The 25,371-nt window shown below is 37.9% G+C and overlaps 1 protein-coding gene across 2 annotated transcripts in view; it reads right to left on the minus strand.

Moving 5' to 3' along the window:
- LOC111865704 overlaps positions 1-25,371 on the minus strand; it is a 265,440-nt gene that overhangs the window by 69,046 nt on the left and 171,023 nt on the right. For both annotated transcript variants that reach the window (XM_023853933.2, XM_023853941.2), the window contains exons 25-36: positions 23,375-23,688; positions 22,839-22,949; positions 22,024-22,275; positions 21,336-21,574; positions 20,320-20,441; positions 18,550-18,641; positions 15,216-15,433; positions 13,849-14,101; positions 11,042-11,176; positions 5,956-6,153; positions 5,516-5,731; positions 1,575-1,718 (exon numbers count right to left, since the gene is read on the minus strand). In XM_023853933.2, coding sequence (XP_023709701.1) covers positions 1,575-1,718; positions 5,516-5,731; positions 5,956-6,153; positions 11,042-11,176; positions 13,849-14,101; positions 15,216-15,433; positions 18,550-18,641; positions 20,320-20,441; positions 21,336-21,574; positions 22,024-22,275; positions 22,839-22,949; positions 23,375-23,688 — 2,294 coding nt within the window. The remainder of the gene's footprint in view (positions 1-1,574; positions 1,719-5,515; positions 5,732-5,955; positions 6,154-11,041; positions 11,177-13,848; positions 14,102-15,215; positions 15,434-18,549; positions 18,642-20,319; positions 20,442-21,335; positions 21,575-22,023; positions 22,276-22,838; positions 22,950-23,374; positions 23,689-25,371) is intronic.

The raw sequence follows: 25,371 nt of genomic DNA on the forward strand, positions 1-25,371 counted from the left end.
AAGGGAACAATTGGGAAGACCTGTATTTTTAAATTTTAAACTAGGTGCAGTGTAACAGCTATCTGAGTGTATACACCTGATGATGGCCGTTTGTGGCTGAAACATGTAGTGTAGAAGAAAGCAAGATGAAAGACCTACAATAAATTGTTGCACTTAGGACGGAGTTTATATCATATATCGTATAGAGTGCAATAGGATGCTTAAATATAATATAGGTATCTCAAATGAACACTTGTTTGAATGTTTACTCAGGTGTGGCACTCTGACACGGGAAATAACCTGACTGGGTGACTGCTCTCATACAGGTAAAATATTATAACAGTAGCAATGCGAGTTTCAGGATTTATGACTGAGCTAGCATATAATTCATAAGCTCACTTCACAGTAGTTATTTCATAATTTACTGGGCCAACTTTAAGAGGAATTATAATATACATATGCTCTTGGGTTTCCAGTTCAGTTAAAGATCTGAATCTCCACACGAAAACTTGACAGGAGAATGGCCTTTCTCTTTCGCCTGTGTGGCTCAATGATTTACTGAAAAATCTCAGACAGTTGATATACACCACAAAAAGTTGTATACAGTGGCAAGCTGTAACTTGCATACCTATAGTAAATGAAATTCCTGAAAGTAAATTGTACTGTACAGAAATATATTTGTACGTTATATATCCCAAACTTTTGTCCAGCAAGAATATGAAAACCAGGACTGTTACAGGGCAATAATTTATGAACTGATTGTGACTTGACAGTTGGCTGGTGAGACTAAAACAAGTCACAGAAATATCAGAACTCAGTATTATCATAATCTAAGGCCATGACTCCATGAAGAAAATCTATTTCAGAGCCAGACCTGTCTCTTTTGGTAGGTCACAAATATTTAACTTGTTTTCTTCATTATTCTATACATTTAGCTCAGTCTGTTTTGTAGAAAAGCTATTTAATATTGAATATTTAGTTATTCTGTGATCAGATGGTTTTTTATTTCAACAAATAATCCAACAAATTTCTCATTTTCAAATCTTCCAAGAACACTGCAACTGACTAGATCCTTCCATGTTTGTCTGCAGACTATATTTATCATAAGTATTTCTCACCTTCTCCTATTTAATTAAAGCATCTTACCTTGCTTGATTTTACTTTTGAACAGTATTAAACATGAGAATGAATTTTTAGTTTTATGGAGGATATTGGATTTCTTTTCAATTGACCCAATCCTTCTGGCCACACTATGGCCCTGGAGTCGACTCAGCTTCTAACAGAAATGAGTACCAGGAATATTCTTGGGGGTAAAGAGCGGTGGGCACATAGGGCTGACAACTTTGCCGCCATCTATGAGCCAATTGTCTAGAAAATGTGGGAACCTCAACATCTCGCAACCCTATGGGCCTCCACGACCTGTTACAGGAGTACCTTTACTTTTACTTTTATAGGATTCAAATGTTAACACCATTCTTGCTGAATTATTGATGCCACCAACACCTTGAAGAGCTTTCAAATAGATAACAATAAAAAATATTGGGTGTGTAATGTAGTAACCTGGGATTAAGGATGATTATTTTAGTGTAACTCACCAGGTGCACACTGGCAACGATATCCCTGGGGTAGGTCCACACAACTTGCACCATTGTAGCAAGGCTGAGATGAACATTCATCAATGTCAATTTCACAACGACGTCCTGAGAAACCAGCAGGGCAAAAACACTGGATACCATGACCTGCATTAATATAAAAACTGTAAGGACCAATATTATGTTGCATTTCATTATTATGCTGGTTACTAATTTAAATTTATTCCAATAACAAACTCATTCAATATGCAGGTCTTTAAATTTCTTACTCTTCATAATATTCACATAATGTCCATTACATAAACAGTCAATAATAATTATTTTCCTACAATTAAGTGCTATAATGTGTACTTCCATTCAAAAATAATGTTGTTACAATTCAAAATGTATTTTAAATTTATGAAACTGCAAGCAACAAAAGAAAGAATCTTTTGCAATTCTCTGTCAAGATAATCATCTTGAACATGATGTGGCATAATGACAAAGACAGCCATTGCTTAATAATGATTCAATAAACATGTATTCAGGGCAACAAATGAACACTCAACAATAAAAGTTATTGCTTGAAGCAGTGTTCTCCATGCCGAGGTCATATAACAACAGCCTGTGGGTGAATAAGACAGTCATGGCTAGGAGAGAACACCGTTTCCTATAATGTCTCTTATTGGTGTGTGTTTATTCCTTACCTAGGATACTGTATTTATTCAGCAAGTCATTACTAAGCAATGGCTGCATTCATTAGTCATCATATCATAATATTTTGAAGCACTCTAACCTAATATTGGAAACTCAATATTGTGATGTACATGGTTCAATCCAAACGTTCCCAAAATTTGAATTTTGCGTGCGAATGGTTATGAGTACATCGAAATACTGCTAGGTGTCTCCCCACACACCCTTCTTGAATCAGTGTGGCAAGCGGCGTCGAGTTGAGTGGTTGGGTTTATTGTTGGTGAAAATATTTCCATTGTTGTGTTCCGTGAGTTTGCGGTTTTGCAATGGCTGACCTGAGAAAGCAGCATGTCTGTATAAAGTTTTGTTTCAAACTTGGGAAAACCGCTGCAAAAATACACCAATTGTTGAAGCAAGCTTTTGGTGACAACAGTTTAGGCCAGGCACAAACTTACAACTGGTATAAGCATTTCAAAAATGGCCAGAGATCAACTGATGATGACAATCGTTTGGGACGGCTGTCAACTGGCACCACACCAGAGAATGTCGCGAAAGTTAGGGATCTGATTCTGCAAGATCGTAGACTGACCATCCAAGACCTCTGTAACACCTTGGGACTAAGTTATGGTACATGTCAACGAATTTTGTCAGAGGAACTGAACATGAGGAGGATTGCGGCGAAGTTTGTGCCACGACTGCTGCAAAATGAACAGAAGCAGCATCGCTTGGAAGTCTGCAGGGAACTTCAGCAACAGCTTCAAGAGGATCCAAACTTTCTTTTGAAGGTTGTCACTGGTGACGAAAGTTGGGTTTATGGCTATGACCCTGAAAGTAAGCAGCAATCGTCGCAATGGAAGAGGCCTTCTTCACCTCGGCCAAAAAAAGCTCGACAAGTCAAGAGCAACATTAAGTCCATGTTGATCTGTTTTTTTTTTATTGACGGGATTGTTCATAAGGAGTTCGTCCCTCCTGGTCAGACAGTCAATAAAGAGTTCTATCGCGATGTTCTAAGGCGTTTGAGGGAGAACATGAGGAGAAAACGTCCAGAGAAGTGGCGCACGAACGACTGGGTACTCCACCATGACAACGCACGACCGCTTATGGCTTACATTGTGCAGGATGTTTTGGATAAAAACAAGATGGCGGTTGTTCCCCACCCACCGTACTCATCAGACTTAGCTCCATGTGGCTTCTTTCTCTTTCCCAAGATGAAAATCAAGTTGAAGGGGCGAAGATTTGATACAGTTGAGGAAATTCATGTGGAAATGCAGACGTTACTAAACACCCTAACAAAGAAAGACTTCCAGGATGCATTTCAAAAGTGGCAGAAACGCTGGAATCGGTGTATGCGCTCCCAAGGGGACTACTTTGAAGGTGATGGTGCAGAATAAGATCTAGGTAAGACGTAATAGTTTTTATTAATATATTTCTGGAACTTTTAGATTGCACCATGTATTTGCCTTGCCCAGAACATGATGGTGAAGGCAAATATTTTTATCTTTTGCCATTTTTTCCTCTGACTTATTATTTAAAGACTTGTAATGCATAACAGTGTCCAAAACTGCTTCAGGATTCAATCAATGCCATTCTTCTGGCATTTCTTTCTTCTGTATTAACTAATGATCAAGTTTACTGTCTTCTGGAATGGGACACCATGTAGTTTGGTAGATAAGTATGAACAATTCAGAGGAACCTGCCATCTCCATCTATGTAAAAATAATGGAAGAAACTGTGTGGGTATAAAGAGTTGAAGGACCAGGACCAGGGTTCTCAGTGAACAAAGAGAAGTAAGTAGAACAGAGTAAAGAATGTTGCCATGTCTGTGTTTGGTAGAGAGGATATTGGTGTTCTGGAGCTCCATGCAATATTCCAGGTTGATGCTGTGCTTTGCCTTCATAACTTATCTGGATGATAAAGATAGACATTCCAATGGTGCTCACTGATCCTGGTCTCAACAACTGGTCTGTCCAACATATACATTACTACATCCATAGGAGATGCTGTATACTCCTGGTACATTCACCCATAGGTTATCCTTAACTGACCCAAAGGAAGATGAAAATTCCCTATGGCATAAGGGTGACTGAATTGATATTATCTAGACAGCATCCTGCTAATGTGATGGTCTGGACAAGAAAGGAAATATCTCTGAGCCCCAAAGTCAAATGCCAACTTTACTGTCCTTTCATCTGGCAACAACAATGTGACAGTTGTCCTCAGTACCATGGGTTATAAATCAGAAGATCAATGCCCTTCTGGAAGACTGGGCACACAGCATGTCAGACAAGGACTCCCCTTAGTTCATGGAACATAAGACTACATTTTTCCTCGAGAAACCCTTGTTTTCTGAGGAGTCTGCCAAAAACTGTGGCCACAGGTATTATGATATCCCAGATTTTGCAGCCTGACAAGTTAAAGAGTTTCCTTTAGACACATCATGATCACTGTTTTAATATAATCTCATCTCATAAGACTGAGTATTATGAGCAAGTCTCAGCACATCATATAATCTCCTAATTGTTGAATTATGAAAAAGAATACAATAATTAAACAGTCCTTCTTGAGAATATAACTACTGCACAACTAGCCAAGAAACTATCTGCCTTTCATAGAAATGAAAATTTATTACTATGTTCACAAAATCCCACAACTAGACTCTATCATGAACCAGATGAACCCAGTCCATATCTTCATACACTATTTCCATATGATTAATGTTAGTATTGTTCTTTCGTATGTACTTGTAGCTCCCAAGTGGTCCCTTCCCTTCAGATTTTCATATTAAACTTTGTATGACTATTTTATCCCTGCCATGTGTGCTATATGTCCTGCCTATTATATCCCTCTTTCTTATCACCTTACATTAATATTAATGGAAACCAAAAATTATAAAACTTTCCAAAATGCTGATAAGTTTTTTACAGTCTCACTTGTGTATAAGCTTTTAGTTCGACTGCTTCTCATATTATATTGTAGCACTGTGTTGCACATTTCACTTAGAGTTGACTACAAGAAACTAATCAACACCAAGTGAAAGGTGCAACAGGATGCTACAATATTTTCCAAATGCAGTGAGTAAGGTGACCAGTAATGATGAAAGATTCACACAAATAAACATATCCTCTAGAAAATTCAGACATTTGCCATTTGGCCTAAGATTCTGTGTGGTTTACATCAATGTACACATAAGCTGCTTTCCAAATTGGAATATTGATTGAACTTTCATTCATGTATGAAAATTATGCAACGGAATTTTTAATAATATTAAATACCCATGGGCACACAAAGTCCTCCATGCTGACAGGCATTGTCTGTGCACTGAAGGGGCTCACACTCTTCACGACCAATTGCACCTGGGCCACCAGTGCGTGTGTTAGTAGGACACTCAAAGCAGGTTGTCTGACCATGCTGGGGCTGGAAGAAGTTGCGTGGACACTGAGCACAGGGAGAGAGACCTGTGTCTGAATACTGCCCAGGAGAACATTTAGCTGCAACACAAATTAAAAATTTAGAGGGCATATTTTCTTCATGAATTGGAATATGGGCAGTATTCCATTTCAGAAGAGCTAAATAAATCTTCATTGATCTTAACTAAAACAGATCTCAGATAAACTGACCATATAAAAGCTGACTCCACATTTATAAATTACAATTCTTTGGTCACTCAGAATCTGAAAATGGAAGAGAGAGGAGAGCTGTAAGAATGGTTCACCTCGGCAGTATTCTTTCCCACCAGTTGCAGGCTGATAAGTAAAAGTATTAGCTGGACAAGCCTGACAGTCCTTGAAGCCATCAGTAGGTGGTTCTCCTGTGTAACTGTTGCGTGGACATTCTAAACATGGCACCAAACCTGTTGGAGAGTATGTTCCATAACCACACACAGGAACACAATCTCCTATACTCTTTGAACCTGAAAAAGGAATAATTATCATGAATTAAGTGGCTACAATCAGTTTGTAAAATGTTTTATCCAAAATATAGAATAAAAACATGAAATATATAAAGAAGAAAGAATTAGGTGACATTATGAAAATGTTTTTTTAAATTTTAACACAGTTTCCAAACATCTGAGAATAATATACATCACACAATCTGAAAGATATATAAGGCAGTACATACATTCACTTTACACAAATAAAATATCTTTTCTTCAGATTTCATATCATGTAGCTTATTTCTCCTTTTTCTTATTAGTAACCTTAGCTGTATATTACAGATAACCTATGTAGCTGGGATACCTCAGCTGGTATATTGACTGGGCTATGGGCTGAATGACATGTAATTGAGATTTGATTCCCAGCAAAGAGAAGAGATTTTTCTCTCCTTCAAAGAGTCCAGGCTGACTCCAGGGCCCATCCAACTCCTTTACAACAGATAACGCCATTGTTGCCCCAGGGGCAAAGTTACAGGAATATGAAACTGACCATTCATCTCCATTTAGTGCTTAGGTTAAGAATGGTGGAGTTATACTTCTACATCCTCATGTCATCATGGTGTGATGCTTAATTCATTAAGCACAGGGGTAATTTTACCTTTCACCATTTACATTTACTTTACCAAGAAACACAGAAATCAAATCTTAAATATTCACCGGATTAAATCATATTTTTCAAACGTCATAAAGGTCATTAATATTTTGTACATTCTGTAATTACACAAATACTGCAAAATTTCTAATTAAGGGTGAGATATGTTTATTGGGATTGTGCAAGCTGACATAAAATCAACAATAATATCATGTGTTAGTGACTAGACACAAGGTTGAATTGACAACTGGATTTATTGAACACTTGTAACTCGCAAATGCAAATAATTCTAATTCTATCAGTAATCTACGCATTTAACAAAGCCCTGCTGCAAACATTAAGTCTCCTCAGTCTGCTATATCTTCACTAGTCATTGCTTGTTAGCAGCTTCCAACATTGTTTTCTTTCTGCTACCATTCTTACATCACTTCTGGCTCAACTGCTCCCCCAACTCTCAAGTCAAAGTCAAAGTCACGTTATGACTGACAGTTGGCCAGTTAGTTCTACATAGGTCATACTGAAAGTCATGAGCAACTTTTTTTTGCATGCAACCTGGGAACAGTAGATGAAAGAGAGTACAGTGGTAGGTGGAACCAGCTGTTGTGTTAATTTTGAGTGTCTTGTGACATCAATAGCTTGCATCACATGACCAGAATCACTCCTAACAAAATGGCCGACAACAATATGTCGTTTCACCAGTGTGCTGTCATCAAATTTCTTGTGAAAGAAGAAATCCCTGCTGCAGAAATTCACCAGAGACTTCAGCGTGCTTATGGTAGTGTGTGCATGGGTGCGAGCAGTGTTCAAAGATGGGTGAAATATTTTAAAGATGGGAACACCAGCATCAAAGATGAGCCTCCAAGCGGTCGCCCTCGAAAAGTCTCAACTGAACACAACAAGGAAAGAGTGGATGAGATAATTCAAGATGACAGGCCTGTGACTGTGAACACAATAGCCCAAAAACTTGGAATAGGGCACAGTGCAGTACAGGAGATGATTGAAAGCTTGGGCTATAGGAAAGTTTGTGCTCGTTGGGTCCCACGGTTATTGACCAAAGACCACAAAGGTCAGCGAAAAGCCATCACCTCAGAACTGCTGCAGAGATATCGGCACGAAGGTGATGATTTTTTGCTCTGTATTGTGACAGGTGACGAAAGTTGGTTTCACCATTTCGAGCCTGAAACAAAATGGCAGAGAATAGCACCATTTGCATTCTCCATCAAAAAAGAAGGCAAAGACAGTGCCATCAGCTGTGAAGGTGATGGGCACAGTCTTCTGGGATGCAGAGGGGTTTATTCTGGCCAAATTCCTGGAAACTGGGCAAACCAGCAATGCTGCTTGTTATGTCCAGAAGCTGCAGAAGCTCCGTCATGCATTGCGCGATAAACGTCCGGGACGAAACATCATCATCCTGCATGACAACGCTCGCCACCACATCACTTGCCTCACATTGGAAGCAAATGCAAAGATGGGGTGGGAAGTTCTTCCACACCCCTCCTATAGCCCTGATTTGGCACCCTCCAACTACCATCTTTTTGGATTTGCGAAGGATCAGCTGCATGGAATAACGTTTTGAGAGAAGGGAGGCAATTCAGAAAGCAGTGCATCAGTGTCTTCAGATGGCTGGAACAGAATTTCACAGAAGGGGAATTTTCAAACTCCCAGAACAATGGGAGAAATGTGTACAAAGAAGTGGCGTTTATGTGGAAAAATAAAGAAAGGTCTGTAGACTGAGGTGGTGTATTTGGTTTGTGAATAATAAAGCATGTTATTTTACAAAAAATTGTTGCTCATGACTTTCAGTACGATCCTCGTAGTTATATAGCCTCAGCATGGACTGCATAAAAACATCGTTTCCAAGTCTTCTCTGTTGTTGTATGTTTTTCTCCAACAATTCCTCTCTTGGTGTGTGCATATCTAGTACCACAGTATGAGTTTACTGAGACATTACCTAGCAGCAGACAGCTTCTTTTGTTAAATTATGCAGTGATCATGTCACAATACAAAAGGATTAATGATGTGAAGAATTTATAAAGTTCTGCATTATGTAGTCCTGTTTAGTTATGCTTCTCTTAATAGAAATCTCAGTTAAAAGAAACATGTGGGAAATATTCCAGCACATAATTTCACATATGCAGAATCTATTGCTTCAAAACAGCATACGAGGGGCAGCCAAAAGATTCTTGGAATGGTGGTATAGCACTCTAATGGTAGGACATATGGCAACGCTTACCTAATCACCTTCAAAGTAGGACCCTTGCGCGCGCACACACACTTTCTCCATCGATCCAGCCACTGTTGGAAGCAGCGGTGGAAAGCTTCTTTTGGAATCTTCTGGAGCTTAGCCATCGCATTCAATTTGATGTCCTCCATGGTTGCGAAACGTGCCCCCTTGACGCTGATCAGTCTTAGCCCTTATTTATTTGGATGATTATAAATGACCATGAAATTTATTTTTAATTTATTCTCGGAAATTTTAAATTCAAAAGTCTTATATTTTGATGTTACTGGAACTTCACTGTGATCTATAATATCACATTTCATTGTCTGGGATGTGCAATATGGTGTCTATGTTGACATTTCTAGATTCTGGCAGGACCAAGGATTCCGGAGTTCTGACATTTACGAGCAGTCATAAATTTAGCTCGGGTACAGGAAACCGGACGCGCCTACAAAGAAAGTCAATGAGAAGGACAGGTCAGAACTCATTACAATTGCCTGGGAATGAGGGTTATTATGATTTAGTTGCCTCGTTCAAACTTCTCTACAGAAAACAGAATGACATTTATATGTTCGCACCATGGAGAATTAGAATTCTTTTGAATTGCCAGGGTGGGGTGTGCAAGTCATTCCACAAAGGAGTCTTTCACCATATTCCGAAGTGAACGGACGTGATCCTTGCGCGCTCTGAGACATAGCTTGCAGATCGAGTAACATGTTATAATTTAAAGCATAAGGATACATTAAATTAACAGTCTGGTTTGGAGAACAATAAGTGAATAAACATCAAGTTGGATCAATTCCCAGAATACCGCTTAATTCGGCATCACTACCATGAGTCTCATGTAAACTGACCAAGCTAGTTTCCCGTACCTAAACTGACCTTCCTTAGTTTGATCTGTGAGGACAACTTGCAGTGATCATCATACACTATCCTAAGGTAGAAACAGGTGTCTCAGGGATAACACCATTCCGACCAAACTGATATAAACAAAAGGCGGGTTGGAAAAGAGCAGTGTTACCCTTGAGGCCCATTTTCAGAGTAGGGAACAGCCAAGAGTCACTCAGAGCGATATCCGGAGCGTACGGTGGTTGAGTGATGACAGGAAAGTTTTTCTCATCTAGTTATTGCTGCACAACAAGCGATGTGTGGCTCAGTGCATTATCATGATGCAGAAACCACTGTCCCTGCCACTTGTCGTGCCACTTCCTCCAAACTACATTGCATAACCTCTGCAAAACTTGCGCGTAGAATTGGCTAGTAACAGTACCAACTTCTTGCTCCAATTCCGTGATGGTCATTCTTCGATCATATCGAATCAGTTGTCGCACTTTTCCAATCATTTCTTTGGTTCTGGATGTCAAAGATCTCCCACTGCGCTGGTCATCCTCTAACATCTCCTGCACATTCTTAAACCGGGAAGACCAGTCGTAAACTGCGGATTTCTTTAGTGCAGTATCACTGTAAACTTGCCGCAAGGCCGATAACGTCTCTGAAGCAGATTTTCCCAATTTGCACATGAACTTGATGTTCACATGCTGTTCAAACTGTGACATTTCGCCAATTGACGAACACTCATGTCTAATTCAAATGGAACAGTAACGACACTGCACACTGAAACCTGTTCAGACCTGTTGTGCCTGCAAGCAGACATGCTGAGCTTCCCACCACAACAGTGTGTGCGCTATCTTATTGCTCATTCTCTGTCTGCAAGGGAATTCCAGGAACTTTTTGACTGCCCTACGTATTGTTATCTGCTGTGACAGTATCTCCATATGTGGTTATTAGATGGGAATTTTGTCTTGAGAAATACATTCACTAAATCACTATAAGGACAATTAAATGCAAAAGATCCATATAAATATGATGAGGCTCCTCTATGAAAAGTGAAAATGGGATCCCTGTGCGGAATGTGTTTCACTTCACACATGGCACAACTAGCTACTTTGATTCTTGTCCTTATACAATACTTGTTACTTGTTTGAAAATTAATTGGAGTACCACTGCAGTATCTTATACCTATGCTGAGATTATACAATATCCCTTCCTACCTTCCTCACGTGTGTAGGTGCCCATTGGACAGCGAATACATGAACCTTGGCGATCTCTATTTTGATAGAAGCCTCTAGGACAGCGGGTACATTGCTGTTGTTTCTCCCCTGCAAACGTTCCAGCTGGACAATGCACTGAAACACATACAAAACTTCCATTATAGATTCTTATATGAGTGTTAGTATCCACGCTGACGTAAGCGTAAGCTGATAAGACTGCCTCCCCCTTCCCTCCCCACTCTGTGAGAGATGGTATGACCCCTCTACCATGGCTAGAGTTCCAAGGAACTAACAGTAAGTGAGATACAGAGTGCATTCAGTTTTCTGTGTGTTCATAGCAAATTTGTATATTGTAGTTTCATTCATCATACAATGGCAATGAAACTTCGTTTGGAAGATAATGAAATTGAAAGGCAGCAGAAGTTCAAGAAATGTGGTGTAGGACTGTGCATTCTCAGATGCTTTGAGGAGTACCATGCAAAGGCAAAATTCAGTTACATGCCATGGGGGAGGGGGTACAGCATATATGTATGTCAAGCAAATAACAACAAAAGTTATGTACACTGAATTTTGCTATATTTAAAAATAATTATTTAGGATTGTGCACGTGTACATGCTCCTACTAGCAGCATTTAAATGACTGAATGCATGAATATGTGTACTTTGCCATGACAAATGTTTCTTACAATGTACTAATATGTGCACTTTTGACACAAAAATTAATTGTCTAAGAGCTGATGCCACACTTGGATGACTTAGTCTTCCTCTAATTTTGCTAAACACTGTAGTTGCATCTTAAAATCATTTCTTATTCAATAGCATAACCACTTCTGGCAATGAGTCTAGTAATTTTGAGTCTAGTAATATCTCATTTCTGCAGCTATTATTGTTACTCTGCAGAATATGTGAAGCTTTGGCATCAAGGATAATGTCCAGAGATGGAATAAACATAACGAGTTGTTTAAAAAATTCAATTAGTTATACAGTAAGTCCTCACTAATTCAGTTACAGTTAATCTGGATGTCAGACAATCCAGATCCAAATATGAAAGACGAAAAATTCTGTTCACAGTTGAGTACATATTTTAAGTCACACAGGATTTAGGAGCAACAGAGGTTAGAACAAGAAAACCCTTGGACTGTTCTGAGAGCAACTGGAGGAACTGAAATCACACAAGAAAATATCAAAGATTGGCTTCAGATAGATGAAAGAGCCCTTGGATTTCAGCTTCTGTCACAGGAAGAAATTGCTGCAGTAACATTTGTATTGATTTTCATGAGCACTATATATATTACTGAGAGCTGGGTTACCTCAGTCAATAAAGTGACTGGCTACGGGCTGTATGACAGAGGGGTTGGAGTTAGAGTAGTGGTAGGGTCAAGAATTTTCATTTCTTCATCTCGTCCAGACCAGATCTGGGGCCCATGCAGCCTTCTATACAATAGGTACCAGGGGCTCTTTCTCTGGGGATATAGCATCTGGGGCATAAAGCCAACCGCTCATTTCCTACTAGTGCCAAGGTCAAGAATACATCCACTCCTCCATACATCTTCATGGTGTAGTGCTTAATTAATTAAGCACACGGAAAACTTTACCTTCTTTTACTATATATATTACAAATTTTTCCATTTATTTATTTTCTAAGTTTTTGTCTTTTAGGGCTATCTTTTGCTTCAGTGGTCCAGATTATCACTTAATCTGGATGACCTCCCCCCCCCCAATTAATCTGGATTAGCAAGGGCTTATTGTGTATTATGTGGACCAACTAATGAATTGATGAAGCAGATATTTTCAGAAGCTAATTAGTCCCTCCAATAGTCAAAACATTCCCTGTCTTCTATAGGATCAGGTTCCTTATCATGTTAACAACAGCCCTTCCCTGAGACAAGTGAAATTTATTGATATTCTCCTATCATGTTTTTTAAGATCAATTTTAATACATATATGTCAGGTTCTTTCATGTGGCCCCTTTCCTTCAGGTTTTTGCAGCCAAAATTCTGGACATACATATTTAATTCAATGAAATGTGTAAAAATTATATCAAATGCAGGTGATATATAATCAGTGTGCATTTATATTTTATACATCATGTGCATCACTTACTATAGAAGAAACAAAGAAATGCTGGAAGAATGGAGGAACAGATTAAATGCAATCAATTCCATGGGTCAGAAAATAAAAAATATTGCAATATGCACATAAAAATTACAACCATATTCACCATCATAAACTGTGTTTCAACTTACAAGTTAATTAGCGGCCTCAGTAGTCTAGGGGTAACGTTCCCACCTCGTGACTCAAGGTACGCGGGTTCAAACCCGGCGGAGGTCGTGGAATTTTTAAGGGCAGAAAAATTCAGGGAACAAGTCCTCCGGGAGGGACTTTAAGCCGTGGGTCCTGTGTCGTAGCTTTACGGCACGTAAAAGAACCTCATGTCCCAAGGGGACCTCTGAGCCAAATTCAGGACATTTCCTGCCCAACAGTGGTCTCTAACGCCTCTGGTAGATGGGGGAAGCATCGAGATACCGCTGAGCCAGTAGAGGCCGAACTCGCTGGCTAAGTCGGGACTGATGGCATGCACCAGTACTGGTAGGATATAGAGACTGGTAGAATATCACAGGGGGATGCACAATGGACCAACAGTTGGTCTAAGTGCATGGGGAAACCCACCCTCTCCAATAACAACAACAACTTACAAGTTAACTAGCATCTTTTGCAAACCTCACTTTTCCAGCTACATTCAGGTAAAGCATGATGCTTTCAGCACTATCTAAAATAAACTGGAAAAAATTATCTGTTCTACTTACAGCAACGTGGTACATCATTTGTGTCCATATTGAGAACCTCTCCCACATTACAGTCAAAACCTCTTGAAATGTTTGATTTCAGTGCTCTAATAGGTGGACATAGGTTACCAATAGCTGATACATTGAGCAGGGGTTCAATCACAGCACTAGCATATGGCACTGACAGGTCAAATATTAAATTCAGTGTCGAGCCACAAAGATCATACAGCTGCGGTTGCCTCACAGCTGGTACAATGACCAGGACAAAGTCCATCTGCAAACATAGATTTCAGAGACATTGCAGTTAATTTCCAATAAGATGTTTTAATTGGATATGAAATGGACGGCACATTCATCTGTCTTTCATCATGGAATTCACTTTTCTTAAACACTACGTAGTATTCTTCTTACAAGTGTCATCTACAAATACTTCTATTATTTACACAAAGTTACAAATCCAACTTCAATATATGAAATTCACTCCATTTGTAACTTCCTTACAGTCTGTGTTGATAATGCTGTATATCATACTTTCTGCTATGATTTGTTCAAATTCCATCCTGCATTACTGATTATAAAAACAATATCAACAACTTTTATTCGTAATTAAGTGCAGAACACAGTTCTTCCAAAATACACTGCAAAATAATCCTTATTCTTATTCCAAAGGGTTCCGACAATGATGTGTGACACTCGGAATGACTAGCTTCAAGGACTCTGTTTATTGTCTGATGTTCTACAATTGGTCATAGCATTTTTGGAGCTGGATCTGCTGCAAAAATTTGAGTCATTTTAGAATACTTCACAATTATTAAGGTCCAGAAAACTATTAATACTAATGCAAATAAGATCTAAAAGTTTGTGATGATGGTAAATTGCTACAAATACTATGTTTTTTGGATATCATCCATGGATAATGTCCAAAAACATAGTACGTGTAATACTAATGAAGTTCACAATATCTATAGATCACATATCTGCATAATGATCTGATTTGATACAACCAATTTTCGATTAAGGACAGGATTAAAATTTAATATTGTTATTTTCAAAACTAAAAACAATTTATTCTACAAGTTAGTTTTCTAAAAAAAATCACACAAAAAAATGTACAACCAAGAAATTTATGTTAACAGCAGTCAATTTGTGAATATTATTATTAAAAATTGTTTTCTGTTTACAAGTCTTTTTAATTACTTAATATAGCTTACATAAATTCTTTTAACAGCTTTGAAAAGCATTTTAGAGCTTTAGTCTCACTCAAAAGTATATTGGAATGTTCATTGTATTATAAAGAATATAAATATTATTATTTTTTGCATATAAGGTTATGTTTGATTGTTTGCTGTAGTAATGGTTTAAGTCTGGAACAGTTAGTGATACTTTACCTGAAGAACATTTTCCTCAAGTAGCCTTGGTTTGGAATCAACAAAAGACACACTCATGTTAACATTGACAGCTGAACACCGTTGAGTCAAGACTTGATTGAGGCTTGTATAATACTGAGCTAGAAGATCTGAATATTGTGCCAGACAAGGCATTGCCACAGCTCCATTAGCTCGATACATTATAGATGCCACCACATGATAGTCAGCTTGCTGCGTATCTGGAAAAATTACCACAAGTATGGGCTAATGGAAGCAGAAATATCAGTAATCGTAAGCAGGTGTGATATTAGATATAAAATTGTACATATTGTAGCATGTAGACCAACTGCTAGGGAATGACAGCAAATAAGCAACTATACAATAGCTGTTGCTAAGGAATGGCTCTGTAAAATGCAGTGCAGTATGATGAGGTGAGGTGAGGTGAGGTGAGGTGAGGTGAGGTGAGGCGAGGCGAGGTGAGGTGAGGTGAGGTGAGGCGAGGCGAGGTGAGGTGAGGTGAGGTGAGGCGAGGCGAGGTGAGGTGAGGTGAGGTGAGGCGAGGCGAGGTGAGGTGAGGTGAGGTGAGGCGAGGCGAGGTGAGGTGAGGTGAGGTGAGGCGAGGCGAGGTGAGGTGAGGTGAGGTGAGGCGAGGCGAGGTGAGGTGAGGTGAGGTGAGGCGAGGCGAGGTGAGGTGAGGTGAGGTGAGGCGAGGCGAGGTGAGGTGAGGTGAGGTGAGGTGAGGTGAAAAGTGTTAAGGGTGGGAGGATTACCTAAGTGTAGTAAAGCAAAATGAGGGGAAAATGAGAACATGACATTACACATTCATAACTGTTAGTTTATTGTACAGTATGTTCCACTTTTCGTTTCTGTGCTGTGTTTTGTTTGAACGTGTTCATGTGTGTTATTTGTCTGTGGTCTTATTGTAGTAATGTGTATTATTTGTCTGTTGTCTTATTGTAGTAATGTGTGTTCTTTGTCTGTTGTCTTATTGTAGTAAGGTGTGGTCTTTGTCTGTTGTCTTATTGTAGTACCACTACCACCCAATTGAAACCAATCTGCAGTTAAATAATAATAATATAATTAATGGCCGTTGCTAGGTAATGGCTGCAGCGCACAGAAATAGAAGATATGTTGGAAGCAATGTTCTCTAGTCAGTCCATGCCAAGGTTATATAACAAGGGCCAGCTGCCTTTAGACAGACTCTTTGAGCCCTGAGGTGGCAGTGAGAAAGGTAGAAGGTTGGTGTGAGATGGCTGCCAGCCTTGGTGTTAGTGGAGTGGAGTTACTACATATATATATATATTGGTTTTTACTATTGACACAACAAATCAACCAAATAATTCACTCACAATCTTATCCTGTTAACTGTGCTTTTATTTTGGTTAAATTAAAATTTTGCTAGATATTTTGGCTTTTCATGAAGCCATCACCAGGCAATACATTTTACAGATGGTAATTATTGATTTTGTACCTTGTATATGAATCCATATATCACAATATTGTCCATTGTTATAATCGATTCCTCATGTCTGTTTGCACAGTATCACTGAAATTTTTTCATATGGGAATGTCTGGATTAACTACAATAACTTAGTATTGACTTTAAGATTAATTCAAAAATAAAACAAAATAATTAAAACTTTATGCAACTATAAATTAATGTTATATATGTTTGGTGGGGACCACTCCATTGTGACATTTTAGAATTCTAAAGTGGATAAGGCATTTATGTGAGTCCCTTTTTTGTATATTTATATGTTCAAGTACCTTTATGTTGCTGTTATACAAATTTATATGTGAATAAGTTATATTGTGCATAGCATCGCTTTGTTTGTTGTGTGTGATGTCATTAGATCAACTGGTCCTGGCTTGTTATGTCCTGATGAGGTCTTTGGATTTTTTTTCAATTGACCTAATCCTTCCTGCCACACTATGCCCTGGGGTTTACTCAGCCTCTAATAGAAATGAGTACCAGGAATTAATTAAATGATTTTCCTGGGGAGTGAAGCGCGGACGGCGCGTAAGGCTGACAACCTTACCGCCATCTTTGAGCCGATTTTCAAGATAATGTGGGACCCTTAATATCTCACAATCCTATGGGCCTTCACGGCCTGTTACATGGATAGCTTTACTTTTACTTATCACTTCTGGAGAGATCAGTTGCCATGACAAATTGATCCACTACCACAGCAGTTCTACACTGAGCTTCTTTATTGCCCCAGTGGCCTCAGAACATGGTCCCCTTCCAAGATCTATTCAGAATATGATCGTCTCACCTGACCCTCACAAAACTTATCCACTGAAGTGTTTAGCTGTGCTCACACCACCAGGTATGACCATAAGGTCTGTATTCACTGCATGAATCACAGATCTGAAATCTAGTGTCAAGTGACTTTTAAATGTCTCTAGTACACACATTCTTTGTTTTTCAACAAAATTCTTGGTGTCCTGTTCAAAACAAACTTGTAACCAGCCCCTCATCCGCCCATTTAGTCATCTATTTCTTAGTTTGATACCTGATTATTGCCTTAGGCAGCTACACTTCAGGCTTAGATATTTGATCAGTGTCAGATATGTTAGTAGGCGCTGTCTGCCAACTCTTTCAACATTACAGTCCCCCGAATGTTTTCACTGCCTCATGTGCATGCCAACAGATAATTCTTGGCATAATTTCCTGTTTCCATTGCTTCCACCTTCAGATGTGTGCCTCAGGGAACTCTGTATCATCCTGCTGCTTCACAGTTGTTTGTTCTACATGTTTAATTACCATAACCTTATATTACAATCATAACACAGTACGTAACTTATCTTTTCACAGTGTTCCCTTTCATGCCTCTACCTCTTTCCTTGTCATGATTTGCCATTTTTTGGAGGTACGCCTGTAACTGCACTGAATCTTGCATTATAAATTGGTGAATTACCTTGTATATTTCCAGACCTTCTACTTCAGGCAACCTTGTGAGAGCCCTTTGCTTCTGACCTTGGAACATAATTTATCACTCTCACTTTCATTCTTGCAGCTCTCATAGTGTGATGGCACAAATTATGCCATGAACATGCTAAAAGCTTAGAACTGATAGAAATTGTGTATTTGATGCTCACACATTTAGCTCTCAATTTCATGACAAGTGGTGTGTAATTTTGAAAAAGAAGGAAAAAGAACTCATCTTTCATTGAGACAAATATGATGCCTACCCCTTGTAAGAGAAAATCCTGATATGCAGATCGGTAGCAGTCATTAGAAAATTCCCACATTCAAGATTGAATAATGAATGTTCAAATCAATATCAAGATTTTATTTTTTGACATAATAAACAATCTGAAACTCACTCATATCTAATATTTAACACCCTACCTTCAGACACACAGTCAGGAACAACAGCTGTTGGTGTCCAAGGACTCTTCTCTTCACAGCTGAATGTTTTCACTGGTTCACCATCAGTAAATCTGTACAGTCATTAATTAGTTTGCATCATAATAATACATGTATCTCATTAATAATTTTACAGGAGAGAATTCTTTAAAAGCATTTTTCAATTATGTGGATTAATTATAGAAGGAACGAGCACAAATAATGGTGGCAGTGGTGGTGGTGGTGGTGGCGGTAGCGGTGGCGGTGGCAGCGATGATGATGATGGGGTGGAGGACGACGATGACAACGATGATGAATATAAAGCCAATATGAAGCAAATGAACAGTAGCATAAGAGGTCTGACATTAAATTTTTGCACACATGCCACAGTGTGCTTGCTGTGGCAGCAGTGAACATAAACCTAAGTATAATTTGATGACGCTGGCATACTAAGTTTACTATTTGGAAGTACTCAAAAAGCTGTGTGAAAAAGTTAAGATGGAAACGACCCAGATGTTTTGCCAACAGCTCATGGATTTTGCATCATGACAATGCACCTGCTCACATTGCACTGTCTGTGAGGGATTTTTTAGCTAGTAAACAAATAAATGTGCTGCAACACCCTCTCTATTCACTGGATCTAGCCCTAAGTGACTTTTTACTGTTCCCAAAGATAAAGAAAGTGCTGAAAGGAAGGCATTTTGATGACAATGTTGACATCAGGAGTAACACAATGGCAGCTCTGAAGGCCATTAAACAAAACCATTTCCAAAATTGTTTTGTAGGGTGGGCTAGGCATGGCATGGCTTTCCAAGGGGAGTACTCTGAAGGTGACAACAGTGATATTCAGAAATGAGGTATGTACCACTTTCACCAGGACGAGCTTGTGAACTTTATTGCAGACCACGGAAAATGAATGGTGAAAATAAAAAACTTCTTTACTATATTATTCTACTGCTCCAAGTTCAGCATTGGAGCTAAGATGGAGTTTCGTGCAGAATTATTAGAGACTTCATTCTTACTGGATAATTTCTAATCCTACAGATAACTTACTTTTATGTTAGGCATTTCATTTTATCTGTGGAAGAAATATTAATTAAATACAGAATTTGTCTCCATTATCTCATTCCTCCAACTGCTTCATATTTTTTAATCATCTGATGCTATATATTCTTGATGCTGACATCGTTGTTAAATAACCAAATCAAAAAATATATTAAATTCTTTGATACAACATCAAAGTTTTGCATGTTGCTCTATATGTAACTGCTAACTTATGAAACAATTAAATACAGGGTATGAAGGTATTTTTGTTGTCTATTACCATAAAAAATTTCATGCTTTTACCTCTAATGGTTCATGAGCTATCAACTTGAATGCTAAAGGAAATTTCTGCACAGCTGTCACATTGTTTTACATTACATACAAAGAAAAAATTAACTTAAATGTTTCATACTTTTTGAACATCTATTATTATACATTCTATCAGGAACCCACATTAAATGGCTCACATTGCTTCCACTTCACAAGTTCATGCATCTGCTGTGTTGTTATTATTTACTGTAAAAAATTAAAAGTTATGGTGGTGGAATAGCCTGTAACTTTCATATCAAGTTTTGTGAAAACTGGTCAACTGGTTCAAATTTGGAAGTGGAGGTTCACAGATAGACACACTCACACCAAATCATTATGGTATAAGTAAGTTACAAATCTTAAACACAAGACTAAAGAAATATCATTAATCTTTATAAGCTTCAAATTTTAGAATTTTACCTGAAACCTGGGCTACAAGTAGCAATACACTGCAGTCCTTTTTCTCCTGGCAAACAGTTGAGTGCACCATTTGCAGGTGGATGTAATTCCCAGTCTACACAAGGTGTTGCCTGCACTGCTACCTATAAAAATCATGGCACTCTTATAAACAGCACTAAGTGAAACACTTTGCTACTTACATAACACATTGTTAACAAAAAATGACCATAATCTTGCTGTGTGCTACACAGACATATGAATATTCCATAGATTTTATTACTTTGTCACAAATCTCAACATATTCCACTGGACTACAAGATTTTTCATGGTAAACAGGAAGATATGACCATCTAAAGTAATTATTTGTAATTATTTATGACTCATTTAATGAGAGGTAATAGCTTTTTTTAATACATATGCCAATCTTCTAACAGACTGCTTTAGCACATATCAGGAATTCTTCTTTACATAATTTCTGTATGCTGAAATATGACACTGAACATTACCTGATCCAAAATAAATAATAATGTTGCACCATATTACTAACAGAAGAAAAATTACGGTAAAGACCTTATGCCTTATTATTATTTTCTGCTTATTTCCAATATTAAGCATAAAATACTTCAGTTCACCTGCATTTATTGGGTTAATATGTTAGGGAGGACTGTCAGCAAGAAGAATAACATGTTATACATAAAAAACTTAGCAAGTGAAGCAAATTAGGAAGCAATTAGTAACAAAATGGTGACTGCAGCAGTCACATTTATTCATTATCACAGTTCACACAGTTCAATAGTTCATGCAGAATGGTAAATATTTTCTAAAATTAGATGTAACATGTTTCATACATGAATTAACAGAATTATTGCTACTAATAAATTATTTTTAATACTGAAAATTGAAATTTTATTAAATTTATGGTATTTAAAGTTGAAACACACAGCCAACTCAAAACTTCATACATTAAAAATTATGTTACATAATTAAACTTGACACTATATATTGTAGACCTGAAGACAGTTCACTAAAAATATTACCTGGAAGTGGCATGTTGCTTGGTTACCAGATCTATCTGTAGCCACAACTGTCACATTCTCAAAACCTCCTATGGGTATGGTTGCTCGCTCAGGAATGAAATGAATTCTCACATCACCAGATGCATCCGAAGCATTAACGCGTCTTCGTGTATCATTGAAGTTGACAGCATAACTCTCCTGTCGGTCTACCAGCTCAATAACATAGCTCTGAGGGCAGCTCAGCAAAGGTGGGGTATCATCTGAAAAACAGATGCTCTATTAGTGTATATTTATGAAAGATTTTATAATTATGTGTAATACTAGGGGATCCAATTTTCACACTCCGAATCCAGTCACAATATTAACAGCAAAATTTAAAAATAGAGGTTTTGGGGAGCTTTTCTAAATAAGCATTTTTCACTTAAATAATTGCAACCCTTGGTGGATCCACCCACTGGCAGGATTAGTACTAACTACAAACAGGGTGCACATACTTATAATCTCACCCAGCACAATTATGATTTTATTGGGCTGACAGACATTACCTTTCTTTCTTTGTTAAAGTTACGAACAGCTCCTAATGCTGAGGGCAAACAACATTTAAAAGTCAGTATGAACTTCAGTAACACCTAAGTGACATACTCTACTCATTACCTGAGCTTCTCTTTTTGATTTGTAAATGTAACACTAGGTAGTTTCTTGAACTTACCAGGTACTGTAATATTTATTTCACAGATGGCTACATTTCCATCATAGTCAAATGCCACATACTTGACCACCATATTGTGGAACACTTGGATTGGGGTACGGAAGCTCTGAGGTTTTACCTCAAGACGGGCTATGCTACCACTGTTGTCAACTGCAATTGGTTCTGTGAAGTTCACTGGTTCTAAACCATGTGGACCTTTCTGAACAATAATGGGTTGCTGGGGGCAGTTCTGGAACACTGGTGGTTCGTTATCTAGAAAAATCAGATGCAGCAATTTAAAGCTTTGCTTGTCATAGCAGTGGTATTTTGATGGCAATGATGACTTTACTGAAGAAACAAAATGTAATTAATTTCTTATGGCTGCCATTACCAAAGTTAATGATAATATCTGAGAATTCTTAGGCCCAAAATTTTCACTGGATAAACACTGAAATTTCAGAGGCTAAACTTAGTGAGAGAACATGATGGATTTTACTCATACTTTACTTTGATACACAACACGGAACAACTCTCCTATGTAATTTTTTCAGCCATAGGAACATAACATATAGTAGTTTGTAGTAGTCTGAATTGCACTAATTTTAAAAAATTAGCATTCATAGCTCTTTATGCCACTTATTTTCATCTGTTGCTTTCTTTACTTCACATGAAAACTAGTCACAGAGCTCTGAGGCTAACATACACTAGCCTTAACATAGTAGTAAAGAATATCTTCTACATTTTCATAGTTTCTTTTAGTGTGTTTTACTTATATTTAAAAAATAATTTAAAATTATAACTCATTTTAAAGCAGGAAACACTACATTTTCACTTACCAACACAGGGTGAATATCCATAATCATAGCCCAGCAGGGGTTCCACACCAGGTTCCTCACATCCCATTAGCTCAAACTTCAGACAAGCATTGTCCATGTAGCTTACAATACCTGAACCAAACATTTTTCACTTACCTATCTAAAGACAAATATTTTCAGATGCTAGTTTTTCTTTCTTTGATTGTTAGTTATTCACACAGTTAATTACACTTAAATAATTATGAAAATTGCTCAACAGCCAGTGAACACCACTTACCCTTGTAGTTGTATCAAAGTCACTCATTCATTGTTAAGTTATAGAGCTTTCATGCAACAAGTGAACAAACAAATAAACAAGGGATCAGATTTAACCACTGTTCCACATTTGGTGTGGGGTTGCATCAGAAAAACATCTAAAGATATACACGTTAATACTGAGAGTAAAAGAAAAACAATTATCTAAAAAAATGCTTTCCTATCCCAAATTTTAATTTGATATGTCTTATTTACAAGATGTATATAAATCTTGAATGACAATTTTATTGATTTGCACTTACCTAGAATAACAAATCTTGCTTGTACATATTTTGGCAAGGTGATCATGGCTAGTTCACCATAGTTTCCTGGATCCCGCATTGTTAGATTGAAATTGGGAAAGTATACAACATAGTTTTCGCTCTCTGCCTGTTTGTAGAAGAAACGGATCTCAGTGGGGCGGCCCACAATATCATTTGTTACGACTCCTTTTACTAGAATTGCCTTCACTCTGAACACTTGGCCCAGATCAACACTCACATATGTGAATGCTTCTTGTTTGCCACACCATCCTGTGACTGAATTCAGACGCACATTACGAGCCTCATAGTTTGGCCTAGAAGGGAAAAATCTGTGTTATACTTAATGTAGAAAAATGTGGTATGCTGGTTGAACATATCTCACAGTCAAGGCCATAGATTATATCAAAACATTAAGACAGTACAACAATTTACCATTCAATTTTGAGAACAAAGAACTAGGGAGTTTTGAAGTTTGAAATACTGAAATTAAAAATTACATTAAAAGACTATACTTATAACTTTCCTAACATTCATTTGTAATTGAACTTTTCTTTTGCCAGATTTAAATCCTTCCTTTAGCCACTCACAGCCTGTAATAAATGATGAAATTTTAATTAAAAATATGTCCCCTTTTTCTAAAAACATAACTTACCCAACACTAACAAAGATAAAAATATCTCCTCCAGCTTGGGGGTTGGGCGTGGGGCTATCAACTCCCCACCATAAAAAAAAAGCCTGTTACGAAAATGTACACAAAGCCTCGGATCTGGACAGATCCTCTGGAAGAATGACCTAGGCTAAAGAAAATGGACATGAGATACGGTACTTGGAATGTTAGAAGTATGTATAGAGCAGGTTAGCTCAGGGCAGTGATGGAAGAAGTCTCAAAATATAAGTTAGATTTAGTGTGAGTACAGGAGGTCAGATGGGACGGAGATGGCATTGAACCAGCAGGCAAATACATGTTTTTCTATGGAAAGGGGAATGAAAATCATGAATTAGGTACAGGTTTTGTCATACATAACAGAATTGTATCAGCAGTTAAGAGGGTAGAGGTCCTTAGTGATAGATATCATATATAATACAATAAGGTCGCTGGTGTGATATCATCGTTATGAATGTTCATGAGACCAACAGAAGATAAAATTGATGACAGAAGGGACAGGTTCTATGAAGAATTAGAACAATGTATTTGATAAATTCCAGAAGTACCCTATGAAAATTTTGTTACGAGATTTCAATGCCAAAGTAGTGAGGGAAGACATTTGCAAACCAAAGATTGGAAATGAGAGTTTGCATGAAATTAGCAATGAGAATGGAGTTAGAGTAGTAAACTTTGCCACATCAAAAGATCTTACTGTCAAAAGTACAATGTTCCCACATCGTAACATCCATAAATTTACTTGGAACATCTCCTGATGGGACAAATGCCTGAACCGGGGTGGTGACTATGTGGAAAAATAGTCAAAGGTACTTAGAACACTCCATGTATTTTGATTTCCCTGTATGTGTATTATTATGGCTGAAAAAAATAGGGGCAAAGACTTTCCAATTTGCCCTCATATTAAATTAAAAAATATTTTTACCACCCACTTCATGTTTCTTACGTGTCTACGATGGGTTTTGCCATATACAGCCATCTTCAGGTATATGACTTCTGTCAAATATTTCACTTCACTTGCCACTTTCAAACAGATGACAGTATAAAATATATAAAGGCTCTATGTCCAAGATGAACCATGTTAGTATAAATTATCCTAAATGTAGTGGTATTTATGTTGCTGTTGGCACTACTGTCCTTTCGCTATGCATCGTTATGCAAGGTTTCCATCTTATCATTTCTGCACAGGTTTGATGTTGCTAGGTCTGTTCCAACATCGCTGCCTTGCCATTTCTGTTTGCATCAAAGAAGAGCAACATCCATTGATCTGGTTTTTGTGGTCAGAAAGTGTATCAGAGGCCGCAATCCATCAAAGAATTTCAGCACAATACAGGAA

Source organism: Cryptotermes secundus, unplaced genomic scaffold (assembly GCF_002891405.2).
Source record: "Cryptotermes secundus unplaced genomic scaffold, Csec_1.0 scaffold968, whole genome shotgun sequence".
Lineage (NCBI taxonomy): Eukaryota > Metazoa > Arthropoda > Insecta > Blattodea > Kalotermitidae > Cryptotermes > Cryptotermes secundus.